This window comes from Phragmites australis, chromosome 1 (assembly GCF_958298935.1).
Source record: "Phragmites australis chromosome 1, lpPhrAust1.1, whole genome shotgun sequence".
NCBI lineage: Eukaryota > Viridiplantae > Streptophyta > Magnoliopsida > Poales > Poaceae > Phragmites > Phragmites australis.
This window is the reverse complement of record NC_084921.1, coordinates 15,028,731-15,050,138: the sequence shown is the minus strand read 5'-3', so window position 1 is coordinate 15,050,138 and position 21,408 is coordinate 15,028,731. Positions and strand designations below refer to the sequence as shown.

General features: G+C 44.0%; 1 protein-coding gene across 1 annotated transcript; it reads left to right on the top strand.

The window, feature by feature from the left end:
• Positions 1-1,902: 1,902 nt before the first annotated feature.
• LOC133910898 (uncharacterized) lies at positions 1,903-4,885 on the top strand. The gene is made up of 7 exons (XM_062353138.1): positions 1,903-2,343; positions 2,491-2,562; positions 2,981-3,048; positions 3,994-4,147; positions 4,238-4,321; positions 4,434-4,541; positions 4,649-4,885. The coding sequence occupies exons 1-7, from the start codon at positions 2,224-2,226 to the stop codon at positions 4,721-4,723; spliced, it is 681 nt and encodes a 226-aa protein (XP_062209122.1). The 5' UTR covers positions 1,903-2,223; the 3' UTR covers positions 4,724-4,885.
• Positions 4,886-21,408: the final 16,523 nt, after the last annotated feature.

The following is a 21,408-nucleotide window of genomic DNA, read 5'->3' as shown; positions in this document are numbered from 1 at the left end:
TCTTCCACTCTTGCCATGTCTAGCCTTCTTATTCATTCAATATTCATTTAATGCCACTTAATCCACCAATCCAACACACTAATTTAATCAAAACTACGCTTTCTAATAGTTTTGAATATGATCTCTTTAGAAAATTCCTACATAGAAAAGTTACAACATCTATTTAAGAATAATAACAAGTTACTTAAGCGGCATCTATTTAAGAATAAAGGACGTAGTCTAGCTACTTGCTAGTTGCAATTGATCCTCATCACTTTTTAGTTGCTACTTGCTAGGTTCAATCTTTCTTTACAATTATTTTCCCAACATTATGCTATCCTTGACTCAAAGGTAGCCAGGTTTGGCTGCTAGTGTAGAGACCTAAACCAATCACTAGCTAGGGGAAAACATAGAACAAGTCAAAGGTTAAGAGTTGGATGACACTACCGTGTCCAGTTGGGCTTGTCCCCGGTGATACTATACATATAGCCGGTGTCTGTTGACATGATCCACATTGCCACGACAAATAATGCCACTAAATTAGCTGGTGTGGCCGACCAGATTAGTTGGTCGCCAGCGCTATTCTCTTGGAACATACATACAGCTCCCAACTCCTACCAACCTACAAAAGCAATCTCATTCTTGCCTCTGGCCAATGGGCCATACACAAGACTAATACTACTATGTTTGCAAGTGAAACAGTACTAGCTCCTATATATTGTCGTGTTCAACAGGCGGCTAGGAACACTAGAATTTATAAGGTAGGATGTTCGGACAATTTCAAAGATACTTCGTTTCATGTTCTTGAAGGCTAGCTGTCGAAATATTCAGTTAGCTAGACGCGTAGACATGGTTAGGTGATCTTTTTTTTTAAAAGCACTAAAAAACTGCACATGCTTATAGCTAAATTAGATAGTCCTGTGTCAAAGCTTTCTTAAGAAAGCTGAGGTGGTATGATTATCAAAATAACCCCGAGAGAGAGATCAGAAGAGATGAGATGGCGGACGGGTAGTAGCCCGATTGGTAACACCCACATGAGCGTGGTGAGCCAGGGGGTTTCCATTCTCCCCTCCCACATCTCCTCCTATAAAAAACTTCCGAAGAATGTTCTAGATAAAAGAGGACCTAACTGTAAAAAAGAAGAAGAGATGAGATGAACGACAACAAGGGGTTCGTTGGCCTAAGAGTCGCCTCATTGTGTTGGTATCTAGAAGTGGTCATGTATGATCTCTCACTTCTAGAAGTTACTACGGCCACTCGATTGGCTGCCAAGAACCACCGTCTCCTGCATGCTCGGCTGTTCCTAGCAAAAAAAATGCTCACCAGGGTTCACAGAAACACCGATTTCGGTTGTAGATGCCTAAACTTTGATGCAGGCTGTAGTTTACTCCCTCTATTTCAAAATATAAGCCGTTGTTTGACTCGGTGTGGTCCCCGAATCAAATTTTAACCGTAACTTCCTCTCTTGTTAGTAGGAAGGAAATTATGATCATAAAAAGATACTACTTTTAGATTCCAAGACCAAGAAAGGACATGTATACCTCTATTAATTGATGAAATTAACTGTTGAATGCTATTGCCATACATTTAGTAACTACTTAACATAGCTTGGTTTCAAAATGTAATTTTATCTTGAAACATGACAAGTGCAGAATATTATGTTGAGGTATTCGCAAAAAAGGATATTAGGTTCAGAGATATTCTAATTACCAACAGACTCTATTTGCCATTCGATCAAATCCAATGTCAGCACATTTATAAAAAACTCGATGGCACCAGATATGGAATGCCTAACGTCTTTTTGAAAAATACGTTTCAAAAGGGGCACCTTTTAAAATACACTCCTACTCTCCTCAAAGAACACAACCTGACACTACAAAAAGTAGCACTTGAGCACTACTACCTGCAAACACGTATGGCAGTATGGCAACAAATTTATTCACACATACACATCGCGTACGCATCGAGCGCCAGATCGGCGGCATCATGCTGGTCCGTGGTGGTGTAGCTCATTCGAGCTAATTGAAGCCATGCCTACAGCGGAGGACCAGGGCTAACTACGAACTGTTGTGGCCGTTCCTGGTGCGGTTGGACCCGGCTGATACACCATTTGGATTTCCTCCTCCTCGTCACGCCTTTCGGTTTCCTTCCTCCAGGCCATTTAAAGCCGCTTCCATCCATCCAGAGAGAGAGAGAGAGAGAGAGAGAGAGAGAGGACGCCTGAAAACTGAGAGAGGAAGAAGGATGGATCAAGAAGAGTTGTGCTCGTCTTCCTCCCTGAGGCAGTGCAGGATTTGCCACGACGAGGAGGACGAGGGCCGCACGAGCATGGAGTCGCCCTGCGCATGCTCTGGCTCCCTCAAGGTATGTGTATGTGTGCGTCTGTGTGTAATGGATTCTTGTTCTTGAGCTTCTGTTCCGATCAGTTCCATGGCTTCTCTTGATGAGATTTCTTGATGGTCAATCACTTAACCTGTTCTGCATGTGTGTATGTTCTTGTGCCTGTTGTAGTATGCTCACAGGGGATGTGTGCAGAGATGGTGCGATGAGAAGGGGAGCACCCTCTGTGAGATTTGCCTTCAGGTTTGCTGAATTCACCCAGCCTTGTTGATCATCATTTCCATTTTCTGTGCCTGTTGACTGCTCCTCACTGTTTTATCCATGAAAGTTTCGCCATTTTTTACTTGAGAGTAGCGAAATTTTTTTATTTTCAAAAGGATTATGCTATCGCTCATCATCTTACCCCTTCCTTTCCCATGGAGAACTTTTGCCTGGATGGCATGACATGAGTAATGCTTTCGTAAAGACTAGAGATTTCTTTGAGGCTAAACTAAGCAGTTATACCTTGTTGATCACAGCAAGTACGATTTTGCTGCGCAAAGTATTGCGCTCTTTTCAAAGTCAAAGTAATCAGAACTTTCGTAGGACTAAGGACTCTCTGCAAGCCTGTTCCTCGAATGGTTCTTTTGGCTTTCTTTAACAATCGTGTTTTTACTGACAGAATTTCGAGCCTGGCTACACCGTTCCTCCCAAGAAAGCTCAACCTGCTGATGTCGCGGTCACTATCAGGTGCCTCTCTCTCTCTCTCTCTCTCTCTCTCTCTCTCTCTCTCTCAGCAGGGCATTGGTTGTATTGGTATGCGCATAGAGGCTATAGAACCAGGTGAATGTTGGATTTAATTATCATTCAGGTCTAGTGGTTCCATAAAACTGTCGTCACAAATTCCCTTGCTGAACATCCATTCTGACCGTCCATTTTATTTTCCCCAAACAGCAGCAGCATAAGGGGTTATCTGGCTCAGTTGCTGACCAACCTATCTTGTATCTTCCATTGATAAATTGGAACTTGCCAGCCAGACAGCCACTTAGAAGACCAACCAACCAGCTCTCCACTGCATTGCACACCACACCACACCACCACTACCAAATTCCACGATGGTTGTCTGTCCATGGAACCCAGGCCCCAGATGCCACTAACACATGCATTCTGATCTGATCTGAACCTGAATGCCAGATAACCAGTACACTCAGCCATCATGATCCGAACAAGGGAACAAGCATTCCAAACAAACAGTGGCGGTCCGGCTCATTCTCTTTGGCAGCTGTTGCAGCATCTTCTTTACCCAGAGAGGACAAGGAAAAAAATAAGGGACCGAGTGGCTGTCAGGTGGATCCGGCCCAGCTGTTTCGTTAGTTGAGCCAACCACCAAGTCCTGATCATTCCCTTCGTGAGATGGCAGATAAAATGATGCCCTGCACTGTTGTTGCACATCTGTACAAGACAAACAGTGTCCCGCAGTGCTCTGCTGTCCTGCACCGTTGCAAATGAGTCAGACTGCCCCTTCATCTTGTAGTGGTACAACCCATCGTGCAACATGACGAGAGAGAAACGTGGCAATCAATTCCCATGGAAAGATATGTCAAATCTGTCTACCTCAGCGAGTGATCAGCAACGACCAATCAGTTAGTTACTAACCAACTACCACATGTTTGCTGATCTGCTTGTGCTGTGCAGAGGGAGCCTGGAGGTAACCAGGCTGAACTACGAACCTGAGGAGGAGGAGGAGGACGACGCGCCATTGATCGGGGCGGCCGGCGACTTGGAATACGCCGAGTGCGCCCGTTCCGCCGGCAGGAGCGCGTCCTGGTGCCGCTCGGTGGCGGTGACGGTAGGTGACTGACAGAAAATCGAATCACATTGTCAGGTTCAGAGAAGCTGTGCCCGAACTCTGAGCTCTGAATTCTGCCTGTCCGTGCAGTTCACGATCGTGCTGCTGCTGAGGCACCTCGTCTCCGTGGTGACGGTCGGAGCGGCGAATCAGCACGCGTTCAGCATCCTGACAGTGGGTTCAATTAACTCTACCTGCATGTTTCTTCGCGCTGTTAAGAAAAAGGTTCAGAGATTCAGAGTGGTTACTGTGATGGATTCTGACAAAGTGTTTCTTCGCTTTGAAGGTATACTTGCTGCGGGCTAGTGGGATCTTGCTGCCGTTCTACGTCGTCATGAGGCTCATCTCCGTGATACAGCAGGGACAGAGGCAGTACCGGCTGCAGCTGCTCCAGGTTGGTTCTCGCTTCTGAATATTGTTGGGTTGTCGTGCCGGAGGGGTGAGCAGTTGACTGAGCAAGTGCTTTCATCTGCTCAACCTTTTCTTCCTTCTTACCTGCAGGAGCAGAGGAGAAACGCGTCAAGAATGGTCAGGCTGCAGGGTCAGGAGCAGCAGCATGTAATCCTATTCCGCTGAGGAAGACAATGAAGTGTTTATATACCTTGTAGAAGGTTATAAGATGTACTGCTCCATTGTTCAGGCGGGGAAAAAACACGCAAATAAATCATTGTTTATAATCTTCTAGTTTATATGCACATTACTTGCAGTGAAAACACGCAAATAAATCATTGTTTATAATCTCCTAGTTTATATGCACATTACTTGCAGTGAAAACTGCATCAACTTGACGTTGGATGTCTGGAATCTGAATCCACCTCAAAATCGACATAAATTAGAATATGTTAGAAGATGAAATCGCCCTGGCAACGTGACAAGGGGCAACGGCAATGTTAGTTCTTAGTACTAGTGTATTCAGTTCTCGAGTCTATCGCCTCTTCTACAGATGTCACACTGCAACAGTGGGATACAAATGAGAGCACGGTAGTGATCCTGTATAGATCCACCTACCAGATTACTGATCTTACGCTGGGTTGGGCCTTACGGATGCGAGCAATCTGTGGGCGGGTTTCGGATTGCCAAAGCCGAAGGCAATAAACGGGCAAACGCACTTTGTTTCCATCGGATAGGCAGTTGCTGGGTAAATCCGTCAGTGAGTTGGTTCCGTATTTGCTTTTCATGGTGCCCAGCCGGCTCGTCAACAGGCGCTCCGTCAGTGAGGCGCTCACCAACAGCACCCGGATAAGTGACATTCGGAGGGCACCGTCCATGCCTGCCATGGCTGAGTTCATATAGATATAGGATCTGGCGGCCGAGACCAGCTTATAGCTTGGAATCGCAGATCGACATATCTGGACCACGGCGGCGTCCAGTGAGTTCTCCATCAAATGGGTCTACACGGTCTTCTTCTCCGGTAGTGTCGGCTTCGAGCCATGGCAACGTATTTGGAAGGTCTTGTCTCATCACGGGCTAAGTATTTCGTTTGGCTTGCTAGCCACAGCTGCTACATCACACATCTCCTAGTCAACTGTGTGATCTTATGACATATTTGGTTTGAGCAGCTGCTAGGGATGGGCCTGCAGCATGTCGCTCCGACCCGACGCCAAGGCTCCTTTCTAGACCGGTGGCGTCAAGCAGCACGTAAAGTCCATAAGAGAAGCGGCGCGCGGTTTTAATTCGCTTATCATTATATACGTATGTTGGATTTAAAAACATCGCAACTGCTACGTCTTCAAGGGCACTACGCCTAAGTATGCAGTCCACCTTTCGCGAGATTGCAGATGAGGACGTGGTGTGGTGTGCGGTCGAGGCAAAAAGACTGCAGGACCTGATGGTCTAGCATTCGGTGCTCTTTGGTCTTTCCTGTTGCCTGTGGTGCAATTGTATTAGTTCTGGGGGTTTGAGTGTATGAGTGTTCTCTTATCCGTTCGGAGGTGGAAAAAGATAAAATTTATATTATCTTTTATTTTTTTCTCCTTAATATAACGATACATAATTCTTCTATATGTTCGAGAAAAAATATTTACGATCTCTATAGTGACCACGATGAATAATGACCCTAACACTCTCGCATGACACTATGTTCTAAGTGTCATAGTAAAAGTTTATTATACTTACATCGTTCCATTTATTCACCACATTTTTTATAACGCACCATATTTTGCCTAACCTAGTCGCAAACTAAACATACCTAAGAAACTGTGAAACGCGAGGCACAGCAGTGCGGAATGCATAGGCTGCTCACCACATGGATCGGTAAGGAAAAACATTGATCAGGACCAAACATGGTAGCACCGAGTTGGGAATTATCAACACACGACAGACGGAGAAGGCTCGCACGTGGTTGCCATTTGCCCATGCACACATCCACGTTGTGAACTGATGGTGGCTGCTGTTTTCGTTTAAATCCTGCTACCCTGCTGACAGAATCGTACGAGGGAACATCTTGACAAGATATAAATGACAAGCACGTACAGCACTAGCTCAACTCTGCAAGAGTAAAGACAGACCCCTGTAGTGGTGAAAGTGCAACGAATTTCTTCATTCTCCACTACAAACAGCTAGTCGGGAACGGCAGGGCAGGATGCAGCTTTACTGCTCAAAGGCCCAACACTCCAACAGACAGATGCAGCAGGACCACCACTATGGAGTATGGAGCAAGATCTCAGATCACAACGCATGCAAGACGTCATCCCTTGGTCATCGAGGTTTGTTGAAAGAGGACTATTTCTTCTATAAAAGTTTCAAAGTGGTGACATACACGTTCTTGAGAAAAAAAAGATCAAGTCATGATATACCAACAAGGCGTAGAGGTGAACATTTGATAAGTGGCAGAGCTGGATTGTTTATTTGGATTTCTGTTTTTAGTTTTTTTTAAAAAAACTGTGTTTATGGTTTTTTAAAAAACTATTTTTTTATTTTAGCTATTGGTTTTTACAATAAATTTTTAATTTCTCAGTATACCTTTTTCAGAAAAAACTACTCTCAACTAGCTTCTTAGCTTCTATTTATTTCCTTATAAACAATTTTCTGGCTCTCAAAAACCATTTTTCAAAAATCCCATTTATTTAAGCTTCAGCTTTTGACTTTCCTGCTATCAGAAGTCATAAGCTAAAAATCCAAATAAACAAACTCTTAAAAGAGCTAGCTTCTTCTTTCTCCTTCCCCACACCTCTCTTCTTCCCCACCTTCTCTTCCTCGCTCGTCCGCCCCTTCATTTCAGTCGAGCTACAACTAGATCCTGGTTGGATCCACCGCTGCATATGATTGCACGACTCGTGGCATTTATAAGCCAACAAAGCGGACGGGCAGTAGCTTGATTGGCAACACCCACATAGGCGTGGTGAGGCGGGGGGTTTCGATTCCCCCCTCCCGCATCTCCTCCTGTAAAAGACTTCCAAGAAAAATCCTAGATAAAATAGGGCTAGCTGTAAGATAGGGTATTCAATATTTATTGTGCATGAATTCGCCATGTTTATCGATCGTGCGAAAGGAAGCTATTTTTCTCATATAGCAGAATGGCTAGTTTCTAGTTTGATGTAATCGTTTACCTTCAGTCTTTTCTGTTTTCCTTCTTTGACTTGTACATGAACCTTACTTTGGTTTTCCTTTAATATATTCATTAGTAGGGGATAAATCCCCTCCAATTTCATTAAAAAAAACAATAACAACAAGGAACTCACTCTACTGATAGAGTTTCCTGAAGTTCAGATCATAGTCACTAAAAACAGAGTCGACCTCGCGTTTCGCAATCCTAGGACACCATCCCGAATCAAGGGTCAGGGATAGACAGGGTCGACGTCCCCATTCCAATAGGGTCGTCAACCCTTTGCGGTACTGTTTTATCACGGGATGAGAAGCAAATTACTTAATAGATGATTTTCATTGGTGGAGATGCGGATGGCGAACCATGCCGACAGAGTGTGGACAACGCGAAAGCCGTAGACGGTAGACCTTGTCGACGGAGTGCAGACGATGGATCTCGCTGGTGGACGGGTCCCTTCTGCTACAGATCTGCATCAACGGCCAATAGCGAACAACAGCTCTGATACCAGCTATGAGGAACCGTTCAAACAATATTCTAATTAATCATTAAGTCGATCATTTTCTTAATTACGACTTCAGCGATTAATCAGAATACCGCTCTGGTAGACCCGGCACGTATTTTGTACCCAAGATCGGAACACATACCTTTCCAACATGGAACATTATAACAAAGTTTAAGAAAGAGGGAGTAATTTATATTATATTATAAGTTCTTAAGCATACACCAAGTTAGTACAATTTATAGTAAAATAGAGCTAGGAAGAGACTAAAATATGTCTAACTCCTAACCAGCAAAAGAAACTAAGCATCAAAAATAAAAGCTAAAAATAACAAAAGATGGGTGAAACCATATGCCCTTAGGCTTCATCCCAAACGTGCGACCTCCATGAGTGGGATGCACTACTCATTCCCCCCACTCGTATCGCCGGGCATGAAGTAGCCAAAAATCAACTCCTCCTCACTTGCAAAACCTATAGAGCAGCTAAGTACGAAGGTACTCGCAAGATTTAATCCATAATAATCACTAATAAATAGTCTGACTCCAAGGATTATATATTAGGATGTTAGCAAGAATACGGCCACATGATTAAATAAAATCATATGCGAAAGCAAATTTGACATAAACATGTGTGAGAATATCTATACTTGACCAAAGTAACAAACTAGCCTATAAACATCAACTGGACATAATGTAGAATGAACCATAGTACAAACATCTATAACGAACCATCTCAACATCTCAACCATACCAAATCGCAATTGTAACTCTACGACTGCTGTAAATAGACAAAAGAATGCTCATGACCGAGAGCGCAACATTTCAAAATATTTTTACATCCTGCAGGGGTACTTCTTTACCTACATAACTTGAGTATCATACGGCTTGCATGACCACACAGGTCCATGCAAGAGAGTACTCATGTCAACCTTTTCCACTAAGTCTCGACCATTTGATCATGTGTCGATAGGTGTTGGGGTCATCCAGAACTACTCCCGGAGCAAACTGAATACCCCAACCAGCCTCATGCCTGCCACCATCGATCTGCATACTAAAAAGTCACATCTACAAAGGTAATCGGCTTATCATTCTCATATGCGACATGTAGTAAGCACGAAAAGTGCAACAACGATCAATGCTTAAACGATGCAAGCGGTCTACGGTGTCTACGTCCCTCTCCCAACCTACCCAGAGGAACTAGACATCCGGGTAGGACAAAAACCTGTAACACCACTCATATCTCGTCTCATCCACCTCACTCATCCAACCGACACCATCAACCTATCATTATGATCATTGTATAAGTACTTAAAGCATATGCTCGCGAACGATGAAACATTTCACTGCTCGTCTTCTATTGAGGACCTAAGCACTTGCTACGCATCACAAATAACATTTTAAGTTAGATAATATCATATTGAACCTAGGCTACAAGGATACGGATCAATAATTATTCAAGATAGGATAATTAGTGCATCAACATAGGTCCTACCCATCATAACCTGATATCGACTCGAACTCATGCATAACATACATAAAACAAATTTATCACATCATATCATACGAGATCCAAAGTATTGGGAGAAATATACTTAGATGCTTACCTTGCTGCTCAAGTATTTGCCTTATGCTACCCGTGCAACACTCGCAAAACTTCGGCAGACTGGCGTTGCCTTCAATTACGGTCATGACACGCTCCAGTTTTTCGCTCACTAAAGAAGAACGGGTGCAATGATGAGCATGAATAAAATTCATAACGTATGCTACAACATGCATAACAACAAGCTAAATGCGTAAGAAATACGGAGGAATAACAAAACTTGAGATCTAAATAACATCAGAAAAGTAACAGGAGGTTGGAGACTCCGGGTTGGACTCGGAGTATCCGGGTTCCAGAACCTCTAGGTGAGGGCTCTCGGTTAGCCATTTTTGAAATAACCCAGGACCTCCAAGTGAGTCCGAACACTCCAGATTGGGCCGGACACTCTGGACAAGGTTCCTAATGGGCCTCTCAGCTATTTACCTGAACCCTCCGGGTCGAGTCCAGATACTTCAGATTGGGCCAGACACTCCGTGTTGATCCGGGCTATCCAGGCTCTGGCCGAGTTGAGTTCTAAAGTGTTTTCTCTGACTGATTCAGCTCGCATGCTAAATCTATTCTACCAAAACATGGATATACACTATACAAAGGGTTCTAGACTCTAATTGCACCCTAAATCGTCATAGTTCTCAAGGACAATTTAATGGGGTTTCTCCACATTTACCCGGAGTATTTGGGTCAATCCGGATTATCCGAGTTATCCAGAGAGGCTGCTTCAAGGGGGGAAATCTCGGCTGATTTGATTTGCGAGCTTCTTCAAACCAAAACGAAACATATTTGAGAGAGTTTATAGAGTCTAGAACTCACTCACCAACCTAGCAACGCGATTCCTAACTCAAAACTCACTCAAATCCTCATTTTAGCTCCAAAGCCCAAGAACTCAAGAACTTCATAACCGAAGCTTCAAACTCGAGATTCATTCAACCAAAACGTGCATATATACTATGGGAGCCTAGGAGACTCACTCAAGATGCTTTGCCGAGCTTGGGGACCATCGGTTGAAGGAGGAAAAGCTCGAAAAGAGGAACAACATCGGTGCTCCTTGTGCTTCAACTAAGAACACCAAAAGACATCAAAATTGGCTCGAATCCTTCGGGAAAACGAAAATGAATTAGATGGATGGATAGCTCATGAGCTCGTGATCGCGTGAGTACCACATATATACCTCGATTCCTTATCTTGAGGTGGGATTTTGGGGGAGAAGGAGAGAGGGAGCTTGAGAGGGAGGGAGAGGGAGCTCCATGGCTTGTGGCTGATGGGGACCCCAGGAGTGTGTGTGTGAGAGAGAGCACGGGGAGAGTGAGGGAGTGGTTAGGAGGCTGCCCATAGAGAGGGAGAGATGGGTGGTGGGGCAAAATGTAGGGCCCACATGTTAAAGAAAATGGTTCATTTAACTACGAATTTCATTCTTTTCTCTCCCAAAATTCTTTCTCTCATCCGATTAACTTTAAATGAATTGTACTAGCGTTCTAAAATAAATTACCTCAAAACTAACCATAACGCTAATGACGTATAATTAGACTTAATCATACGATTATGAATTTAGGATGTGACAAACCTCCCCCTTAAAAGAATCTCACCCCGAGATTCGGTACGAGTCGGGGAGAGTACGGTGAATCTAGGAACCATGCTGTGAGAAAAAACACGTTGGGAGCATGCTGATAGAAATTGAAATGACTACAACACTCACAAGTCAGCGAAGAACTCAGGATAATCGGCACGAAGCCGATCTTCACGTTCCCACGTCGCTTCATCTTCGGAGTGATTACTCTATTGAACCTTGAGGAATTTAAAAGACTTGCACCACGTCTTCCGTTCGGCTTCATCAAGAATGCAAATTGGATGCTCGCAATAAGAAAGATCCAGCTGTAATTCTTGGGTTGCGACCTCAATGACTTCGGTTGGGACTCAAAGGTATTTCTTCAATTACGAGACGTGGAGGACATCGTGTACGACAAAGAGGGATGGAGGTAAATCTAGCTGATAAGCCACCTCACCACACCAGCCAATAATCCAGAAAGGGACAACATAACGAGGCGCCAACTTTCCATTCATCTCAAAATGTTGCGTTCCTCTGAGAGGAGAGACCTTAAGATAGATAAAATCTCTAATTTTGAACTCTAGCTCATGCCGATGACGATATGCATAGCTTTTCTGACGAGACTGAGCTGTGAGGAGATACTGGTGAATGGTTATGACACGCTCTTCTGTCTCTTTGACCAAATCTAGGCCTAGAAAAGCTCTTTCGTTGGACTTAGACCAATTCAACGGTGTTCGGCATCTTTTGTCGTATAGAGCTTCAAATGGTGACATATTAATGCTCGACTGATAACTATTGTTGTAGGATAATTCTGTAAATGGCAAGCAAAACCCCCACTTCTTTCCATATGTGAGAATACAAGCCCGTAGCATGTCTTCGAGGATTTGATTTACTCTCTTAGTTTGACTGTTAGTTTAGGGGTGATATGCGGTGCTATGGAAGAGCTTGATTCCCATGGCTTCATGAAGGCTCCTCCATAAATGAGAAGTGAGCTGAGTGTCTCGATCGGAGATGATTTTCTTCAAAATTCTATGAAGACAAACAATCCGAGTGAGATACAACTCCGCATATTGCTTGACTGAGTACGTGGTCTTGACGGGTAAGAAATAAGTTGACTTGGTCAACCAGTCCACAATGACCCAAATCGAGTTGTACCTGTGGGACATTTTAGGTAATCCGATAATAAAGTCCATACCGATCTTCTCCTACTTCCAGGAGGGAATGGGTAAAGGCCAGAGTATACTGGTCGGCTTAAGGTGCTCAGCCTTCACCCTTCGGCAGGCATCACACTTGACAACATATTGAGCGATTTCTCTCTTCATGCGGGTCCACCAGAATCTGGACCTGAGGTCCTGGTATATTTTAGTACTCCCAGGATGGATGGACAATAGCGAATAATAGCTTCATCGAGAATCTTCTTTCTTAACTCTGGAATTTTAGGGACCACTAGCCTTTTGTCGAACCACAAGACACCTTCACCGTCCAGGTAAAAACATTTGGCTCACCCCTCCTTGACCTTATCACAGATCTTCTTCATGCCCTTGTCTGTATTCTGAGCGTCCTTAATTTGGTCAAAGAGGGAAGATTTGATCTCCAAGTTGGCAAGAAATCCCTCTGAAACCATCTCGAGCCCAAACCTCCTGAAATCATCACAAAGCGTGGTGACTCTAGGATGGAGCGAGAAACAATTGCATTGAGCCCTTCAACTTAGTGCATCGGCGACAACGTTCGCCTTGCCAGGATGATAATGGACTTTCAGTTAATAACCTTTGATTAGCTCGAGCTATCTTCGCTGTCTCAAATTCAGATCATCCTGAGTGAAAATGTATTTGAGGCTCTTGTGATCTGTGTAAATATGGCAAGGGTTACCCAATAGGTAATGACGCCAAATCTTCAGAGCGTGCACAATAGCTGCAAGCTCTAGATCATGAGTGGGATAATTTTCCTCATGTGGCTTTAGTTGGCGTGAAGCGTAGGTGACCACACGTCCTTCTTCATGAGAACACAATCGAGTCCAAAGAAAGAGGCATCGCAATAGACATCGAAGCTCTTGTGAACATCCAACTGTGCTAGAACTAGCGCTATGGTGAGACGAGACTTCAAAGTCTGGAAAGCCACTTCACACTCCTCAGACCATTCAAACTTGACATACTTCTTCAATAGTTCGGTCATAGGCTTAGCAATCTTAGAGAAATTCTCGATGAACCGACAGTAATAACCCACGAGTCTGATAAAACTCCGGATGTCAGTGACACTTTTAGGTTGCACCCAATTGAACACATTCTGCACCTTGCTCGGGTCAACTGCAACCACATTTTCTAACAAGACATGACCTAGAAAGGTGACCTATTTAAGCTAAAACTCACATTTGCTGAACTTGGTATAGAGTTGGTGATCTCGAAGGCGGCCAAGAACAACATGGAGATACTCAGAATGTTCTTATTTAGTATTGGAGTAGATGAGAATATCATCGATGAACATCATGACAAATTTGTCAAGTTCCTCCATAAAGACTATTCATTAGATACATGAAGAATATCGATGCATTTGTCAAGATGAAAGACGTGACGGTGAACTCATAAAGCCCATAACGGGTAGAGAAAGCCATGTTTGAAATATCCTCCGATCGGATCTTGATTTGGTGGTAACTCAACCTCAAATCAATCTTAGAAAAACCCTAGCACCGATCAATTGATCGTACAAGATATCAATCCAAGGGAGTGGATACTTGTTCTTGATTGTGATGACATTCAATGGACGGTAATCAACACACATCCGTAAAGTACCATCATTCTTCTTGACAAAGAGTGCCAGACATCTTGAAGGTGAGGAGCTCGGATGAATGAAACCCTTCTCAAGCAATTCCTGAATTTGCTTCTTCAATTCCTCTCACTCGTTTGACGGCATCCGATAGGACCTATTTGAAATTCGGGTCGTACCGGGCAATAGCTAAATGGAGAACTCTACGGTTCAGTCGGGTAGTATTCCTGGCAATTCTTCTAGGAAGACATCAGGAAATTCACAGGCAACTGGAATATCTAGCAAATTTGTTGCTGCGACCACTTTAAGAGGACACAAGTGTAGGTCACCCTCTCCAAGGCAAAGAGAAACTCGATCGCCCTTGGGACCTTTGAGAGAAACGACTTTCTTGGCACAATCAAGCCGAGCACCATATTTTGTTAGCTAATTTATCCCTAATATAACATCTACTCCTCTAGTGTCAAGGAGAATCAGGTTTGCAGGAAACTGAACTTCCTCAATAAGAACTTTGGCCTTCAGAACAAATTGGTCAGTCCTTAACTTAGTTTTGGGTCCATCAATGATATAGGCAGAAGGCAGGGTCTCGACAGCCAACTTATGACTCAAAATATAACCATCCCTAATGAAACAAGGAGATGCTCCCAAATCGAAAAGAACAACTGCGATGTGGGAATTCACAAATAGCGTACCGACGAGCATGTTGTTGTTCTTTGAGCACCCACGGCGGTGGTGTGACACACTTGGGCACGCTTGGAGACATGTGTAGCTTGGAAGGACTGTTGAGCGGGTTGAGTGGGTGGTGACTTTGGAGCAGTCACCACGGTTTCTGACTTCAAGTAAGGGGAATTACGGGTGAAGTGCCCCACGCACCCACAGTTATAACATGGACCATCGGGGCCACCCGTCATACTCACTTGAGAACTAGCGGGGCTTGGAGGTTGTCCTTGAGAAGTGGAAAAGGATGGGCCACGCACCATCCATATTGGTCGTGGAGCAGTCGAGGCTAACATGTGAGATGGAGGAGGCTGACTCTCTGTCCACGTGCATTGAGAACCCCTGCCCATGGAAGGCGACGGGACCCACTTGTGCTTCTTCTCCTCCTAGTGGTTCTTCAACTTGAACTCCACCGTGAGAGAGGTGCTCACTAGCTTGTTGAAGTCGGAGAACTCATGCACCGATAGTCGGTCTTGCATCTTGGAGTTGAGGCCATTCACAAAGTGGTATTGCTTCCGCTCATCAGTGTTGATCTCATCATGAGTGTACTATGCAAGGTGATCGAACACCTGCACATACCCTATCACCAATCTGTCTCCTTGCTTGAGGTCTATAAACTCCCACCTCTTGATCTTCATAAGGCCCTTAGGCATATGGAAATCACATAATGTCTGGCGGAACTCCACCCAAGACACTCGGTGATTGGTAGGGTGCATGGCCAAAAAGTTAGACCACCACGCGCTCGTCGCACCCTGAAGCTGATGGGTAGCGAAGAGTGTCTTTTTGTGGTCCTCGCACCTGAGGAGAGTGAGCTTCTACTCGATAGTCCGGAGCCAGTGGTCAGCATCCAAAGGATCCTCAGCCTATGTAAAGGTGGGCGGCTGAGTTCGGAGGAAATCCACGAAGTCATCTCAGCGTCCGGTCCCACCTCCTCCATGAAGGTCGTGTTACGCACGAGGGCCTCAAGGAGAACAGTTTGAGCTTGGAGGTTTTGCTCTTATCTATATCAACACATCCGTCATGCTCGGCGGTGGGGGCGGCACGGGGATACTCTCATTGGAACCCTCGGGACGATCTCCAAGATTTTGATGGGTTATCATCCTATTGTGGCGATAAGATACAAGAGAGGCGAAAAAAATAAAATTTTGACATGGATCAATGCTATCATTGCTATGTCAGATTCAAACAAGCGATGAGCACTAAGGCATCATATATCAAGAAAAATACATGTTCAAAGGTATGGTGCGAAATGAACAATGAAACATGAAAGTATGCTCGATCCTTATCTTCACGTTTCTTTCCCGAATGCATCTCTCTCCAAACAATCATCACAAATACATACATCACCTTTCACATGAAGAGAATAAGTATCCGCACGAATGGTGCTTGTGCAACTCGTCGCATAAGGGACGTTTCATGCGTGGTTGCCCACGTATTCACTTTTTGTACATCCGCCTTACGGGATACCTCATGTAAACACCACATGAGTAGACAATCATATCTACCATCGTATGGTGGATGTTCATACGTTATTGCTAACATACCATCGTTGTACAGAACACACCGGGCCCCTACCTTGCACCGGTTGTGCCCCCGATATTTGCCATTATCGGGATGCATCAATGCAACAAAATAAACAAATGCGTCACAATGAGAAAACCACACAATACACAAACAAACAATTCAAGTGCATCACTAAAGCATACGTTACATTTAGGGGCATAGTATAGCAAGTTCATATATATTAATCATGAGGAGATATAAAAGAAACTTTAGTGGGTTGCTTAGTGGATTTGACACACTTACTAAACAACACTCTAATATTTTTAGGCTACTTTATTAAACCAAGTTCTAATACCACTCCGGTAGTCCCGGTACGTGTTTTGTGTATAAGATCATAACATGTGCCTTTCTAACATGGAACATCATAACAAAGCTTAAGAAAGAGCGAGTAATTAACATTATATTACAAGTTCTTAAGTATCCACCAAGTTAGTACAATTTACAACAAAATAGAGCTAGGAGGAGACTAAAACCTGCTCAACTCCTAACCAACAAAAGAAACTACGCAGCGGAAACAAAAGATATGTGAAGTCATATGCCCATAGTCTTCACCTCAAACGCGCAACCTCTAAGAGTAGGATGCACTACTCATTCCCGCCACTCACATCGGTGGGCGTGAAGTAGCCAAAAACTAACTCCTCCTCACCTGCAAAACCTATAGAGTAGCTAAGTACGAATGTACTCGTAAGACTTAATCCATAATGGGCACTTATAAATAGTCCGACTCTAAGGATTATGCATTGGAATGTTAGTAAGAGTATGACCACATGGTTAAGTAAAATCATATACGAAAGCAAATTTGATATAAACATGTGTGAGCATCTATACTTGACCAAAGTAACAAACTAGCCCATAAACATCAATTAAACATAATGTAAAAGGAACTATAGTAGAAACATCTATAATGAACCAGCTTAACATCTCAACCATACCAAACCATATTCGTAACTCTACGACTGCTGCAAATGGATAAAAGCATGCTCATAACCGAGAGCGTGGTATTCAAAATATTTCTACACCCTGCAAGGGGTACTTCTTTACCTACATGACTTGAGGATCATACGGCTTGCATGACCACTCGGGCCCATACAAAAGGTACTTATGTCAACCTTTTTCAATAAGCCCTGACCGTTTGATTATGTGCCAATAGGTACAGGGGTCATCCAGAACTACTCCCAGAGCAAACTGGATACCCCAACAGGCCTCATGCTCGACACCATCGACCCGCACGCCAAAAAGCCACAGCTACAAAGGTAACTAAAACAATGATCAGTGCTCAAACGATACAAGCGGTCTACGATGTCCGGGTCCCTCACCCGACCTACCCAGGGAAACTTCACATCCGGGTAGAACAAACACCCCTAACACCACCCACATATTGCCTCATCCACCCCACTCATCCAACCAACACCATCAACACATCATATGATCATTGTACAAGTAATTAAAGTCTATGCTTGCGAACGATGAAACATTTCATAGCTCAACCTCTACCGAGGACCTAAGCACTTGCTAAGCATCACAATAACATTTTAAGTTAGATAACATCATATTGAACCTAGACTACAAGGATACGGATCAACAATTATTCAAGATAGGAGAATTAGTGCATCAACATAGGGCCTACCCATCATAACCTGACATCAACTCGAACTCATGCATAACATACATAAAGCATATTTATCACATCATATCATACGAGATCCAAACTATTAGGAGAAATATACTGAGATGCTTGCCTTACTGCTTAGGTGTTTGCCTTATGCTACCCGTGCAACACTCGCAAAACTCCAGTAGACTGGCGTCACCTTCAACCATGGTAGTGACACACTCCGGTTCTTCACTCACTAAAGAAGAACGGGTGCAATGATGAGCATAAATGAAATGCACAACGTGTGCTACAATATGCATAACAACAAGCTAAAGGTGTAAGACATATGGAGGAATAACGAAACTTACGATCTAAACAATGTTGGAAAAGTAACAGGAGGCTAGAGACTCCGGGTTGGACTCGAAGTATCCGAGTTCTGGAACCTCCGGGTTAACCTCCGGGTGAGGGCTCTCGATTAGCCGTTTTTGAAATAACTCAGAACCTCCGGATGAGTCCGGACACTCTAGGAGAGGCTTCGAGTGGGGCTCTCACTATTTACCCAGACCCTCCGGGTCGAGTCTGGATACTCTGGATTGGGCTGGACACTTCGGGTTGATCCGGACTATCTGAAAGTGCATCTAGGCCCCCTAAGTGGGTTTTGGCTTATTGATGACAAAACGATTAAAGAACTAACGTGCTTTGTGAGTATTGAACAGGTATGAGCATTAGTTGTGAAGGTAAATAACGTTTGACGCCCGTCGAAACAATTGAAGAATCAACGAAGGATATAAAATAGGGCTTAAATTCTTTTTACTTTTGCAATTGAGTCTAGGATAGATTTTTTCCTAGATGGATGAATTTATTTGCTCGATTAGTGTCTCAATGCTCAAGAGATCCTTTAGAATCACCCAATTGAGAGACACATTCACTCACGGACACGAAACTCTTTCTGAAAATTCTCTGAGTCCGGAGTCTCCGGTGTTCACCGGATACTCCGGTACTCAGCGCTCAGCCGGAGTCTCCGTGCTAGCCTCCGGCAGAGAGTCTCGGCTTCGGGTTAATCTTTTCAAGGAAAAAGACCGGAGTCTCCGGTGTTCACCGGATACTCCGGTAAAATGTTTTGTTTGCAGTCGGAGTCTCCGAGGTAGACTCCGGCAGAGGCTCTCGGTTAGCTTTCAATCTTTTTGATATTTAATAGGAAAGACCGGAGTCTCCGGTGTTCACCGGATACTCCGGTACCTGAAGATGCCGGAGGGTCCGGCTAGTCTCCGAACTTAATCTTCTTGGAAAGACTGTCAGGACCGGAGACTCCGGTGTTCACCGGAGACTCCGGTAATTAAACAGAACTGTAACGGCTAGTTCTGACACGTTCGGTGACCGTTCTGACGTCGTTTTTGGATTTAGGACCGGAGACTCCGGTGTACACCGGATACTCCGGTAAGCTCTGACAAAAACAGTAACGGCTAGTCTGTGAGAGAGTGCTATAAATGCCCCCTCTCTCCATAGCATTTAGGGCTTGCTGTGGCTGGTTTCCTTGAGACCTCTTGAGCACTTTAAGAGCATTCAAAGCCTCTCCAATCATCTCTAGAGCCAAATTTGCAAAAATTTGAGAGTGTGGGTTTGGAGAGAGTTCAAGCCACTTGAGCATTGAGTTCTTCATCGAGTATTTTCTGCGATCATTTCCTTTGAAGCTTTGGGTTTCTAAAAGGAAAGGAGTTGCCCGAAGAGCACCCAAAACTTGTGGTGTGCCTCGGGAAGTTTGTAAGCACCTTCATATTGAGTAAGAATTTCTAGCTTGATCTTTGTGGTCGCTAGAAGAGGATAGGGTTGGAGAAGACCCGGCTCTTTGTGAGCTCCTCAACGGAGACGTAGGCACTTCTTTGCGAGGTGGCCGAACTCTGGGATATATTCTCGTGTTCTATTTTGTGAAACTCAATTGATCGTGTGCATTTAATCATTTGTCATTTAAATTGCTATAGTATCAATCTTGCTAGTTTTATTTGTTGTTCTAGCTTAGTAACATCTTCTTGACCTAGTGCATCTCATAGAATCTAGCTGTGATACTCAGTGCAAATTTATTCTTAATTTTCCTGTCAGGCCGGAGACTCCGGACTAGACCGGAGTATCCGGACCATACCGGAGTATCCGGACTTCACCGGAATATCCGGCAGTTTAATCCGCTGTTTTTAGTTTTAAATTTCAGAAAAGCCTATTCACCCCCCCCTCTAGGCACTTTCAATTGGTATCAGAGCCTAACCTCCTACAAGGCTTCACCGCTTGGAGGGAATTATTATGTCGACATCCGGAAGTCCGAGGGGTCCGAAAGATGATCCATCAAGAAGTGATGATGGTAATGGTAAAGGAAAGGGAAGTGAGGTTCCTTTCAATTATGATCGTTTGAATTCTTCTAGCAATTACATTTCCGTGCCTTCCGGACGTGCACCATTCTTCGATGGTACACATTATGCCGCTTGGAGGCACAAAATGAAAATGCACTTAATTTCTCTTCATCCAAGTATTTGGAAGATTGTTTGCACAGGTTTTGAGCTGCCGGAGGAAGACCAAGAGCTCACCTCAAGTGAAGAACAAAATATGCATCGCAATGCTCAAGCTACAAGTGTGTTGCTTAGTGCCTTGAGTCCGGAGGAATTCAACAAAGTAGATGGACTTGAGGAAGCTAAGCAAATTTGGGACACACTTCAAGTTGCTCATGAAGGGACTACAAGTGTGAGAGAATCTAAAATAGAATTGCTTGAGGGAAAGCTAGGAAGATTTGTGATGGAGGATCATGAAACTCCTCAAGCAATGTATGATCGGATGATGGTGCTTGTGAACAAGCTAAGAGGACTTGGAAGCGAGGACATTGATGATCACAAAGTGGTCAAGAGACTTCTTAGGGCATTCGCTCCTAGAAATCCCACTTTGGTGACGCTCCTCCGTGAGAGAAGAGATTACAAGAGACTCACACCAAGTGATGTGCTTGGAAGGATTCTTGCTCATGAGCTTATGGAAGAAGAAGCAAATGAAGTGAAGATTCATGCTAAACAAAGCTCAACCTCAAGGCATAAAGAAATTGCACTCAAGGCAAGCAAGAGCAAGCAAGTTCAAGAATCAAGCACAAGTGATGATGAAAGCTCCGAAGATGAAGAAATGGCGTTCTTTGTGAAAAGGTTCAAGAAATTCATGAGAAAAGGAGGCTATTCAAAGTACAAGAGAGACATGCCCAAGAAAAGAACATCAAGAAGGGCATGCTATGAATGTGGCGAAATTGGTCACTTTATAGCCGATTGTCCAAACAAGAAGAAGGGAAAGGACAAAGAAGACAATAAAGTCAAGTCATACAAGAAAGACAAAAACAAGATGTACAAGAAGAAATATTCGGGTCAAGCACATATTGGAGAAGAGTGGGATTCCAACTCCGACTCGGACTCCGATGATAAAGGAGTCGCCA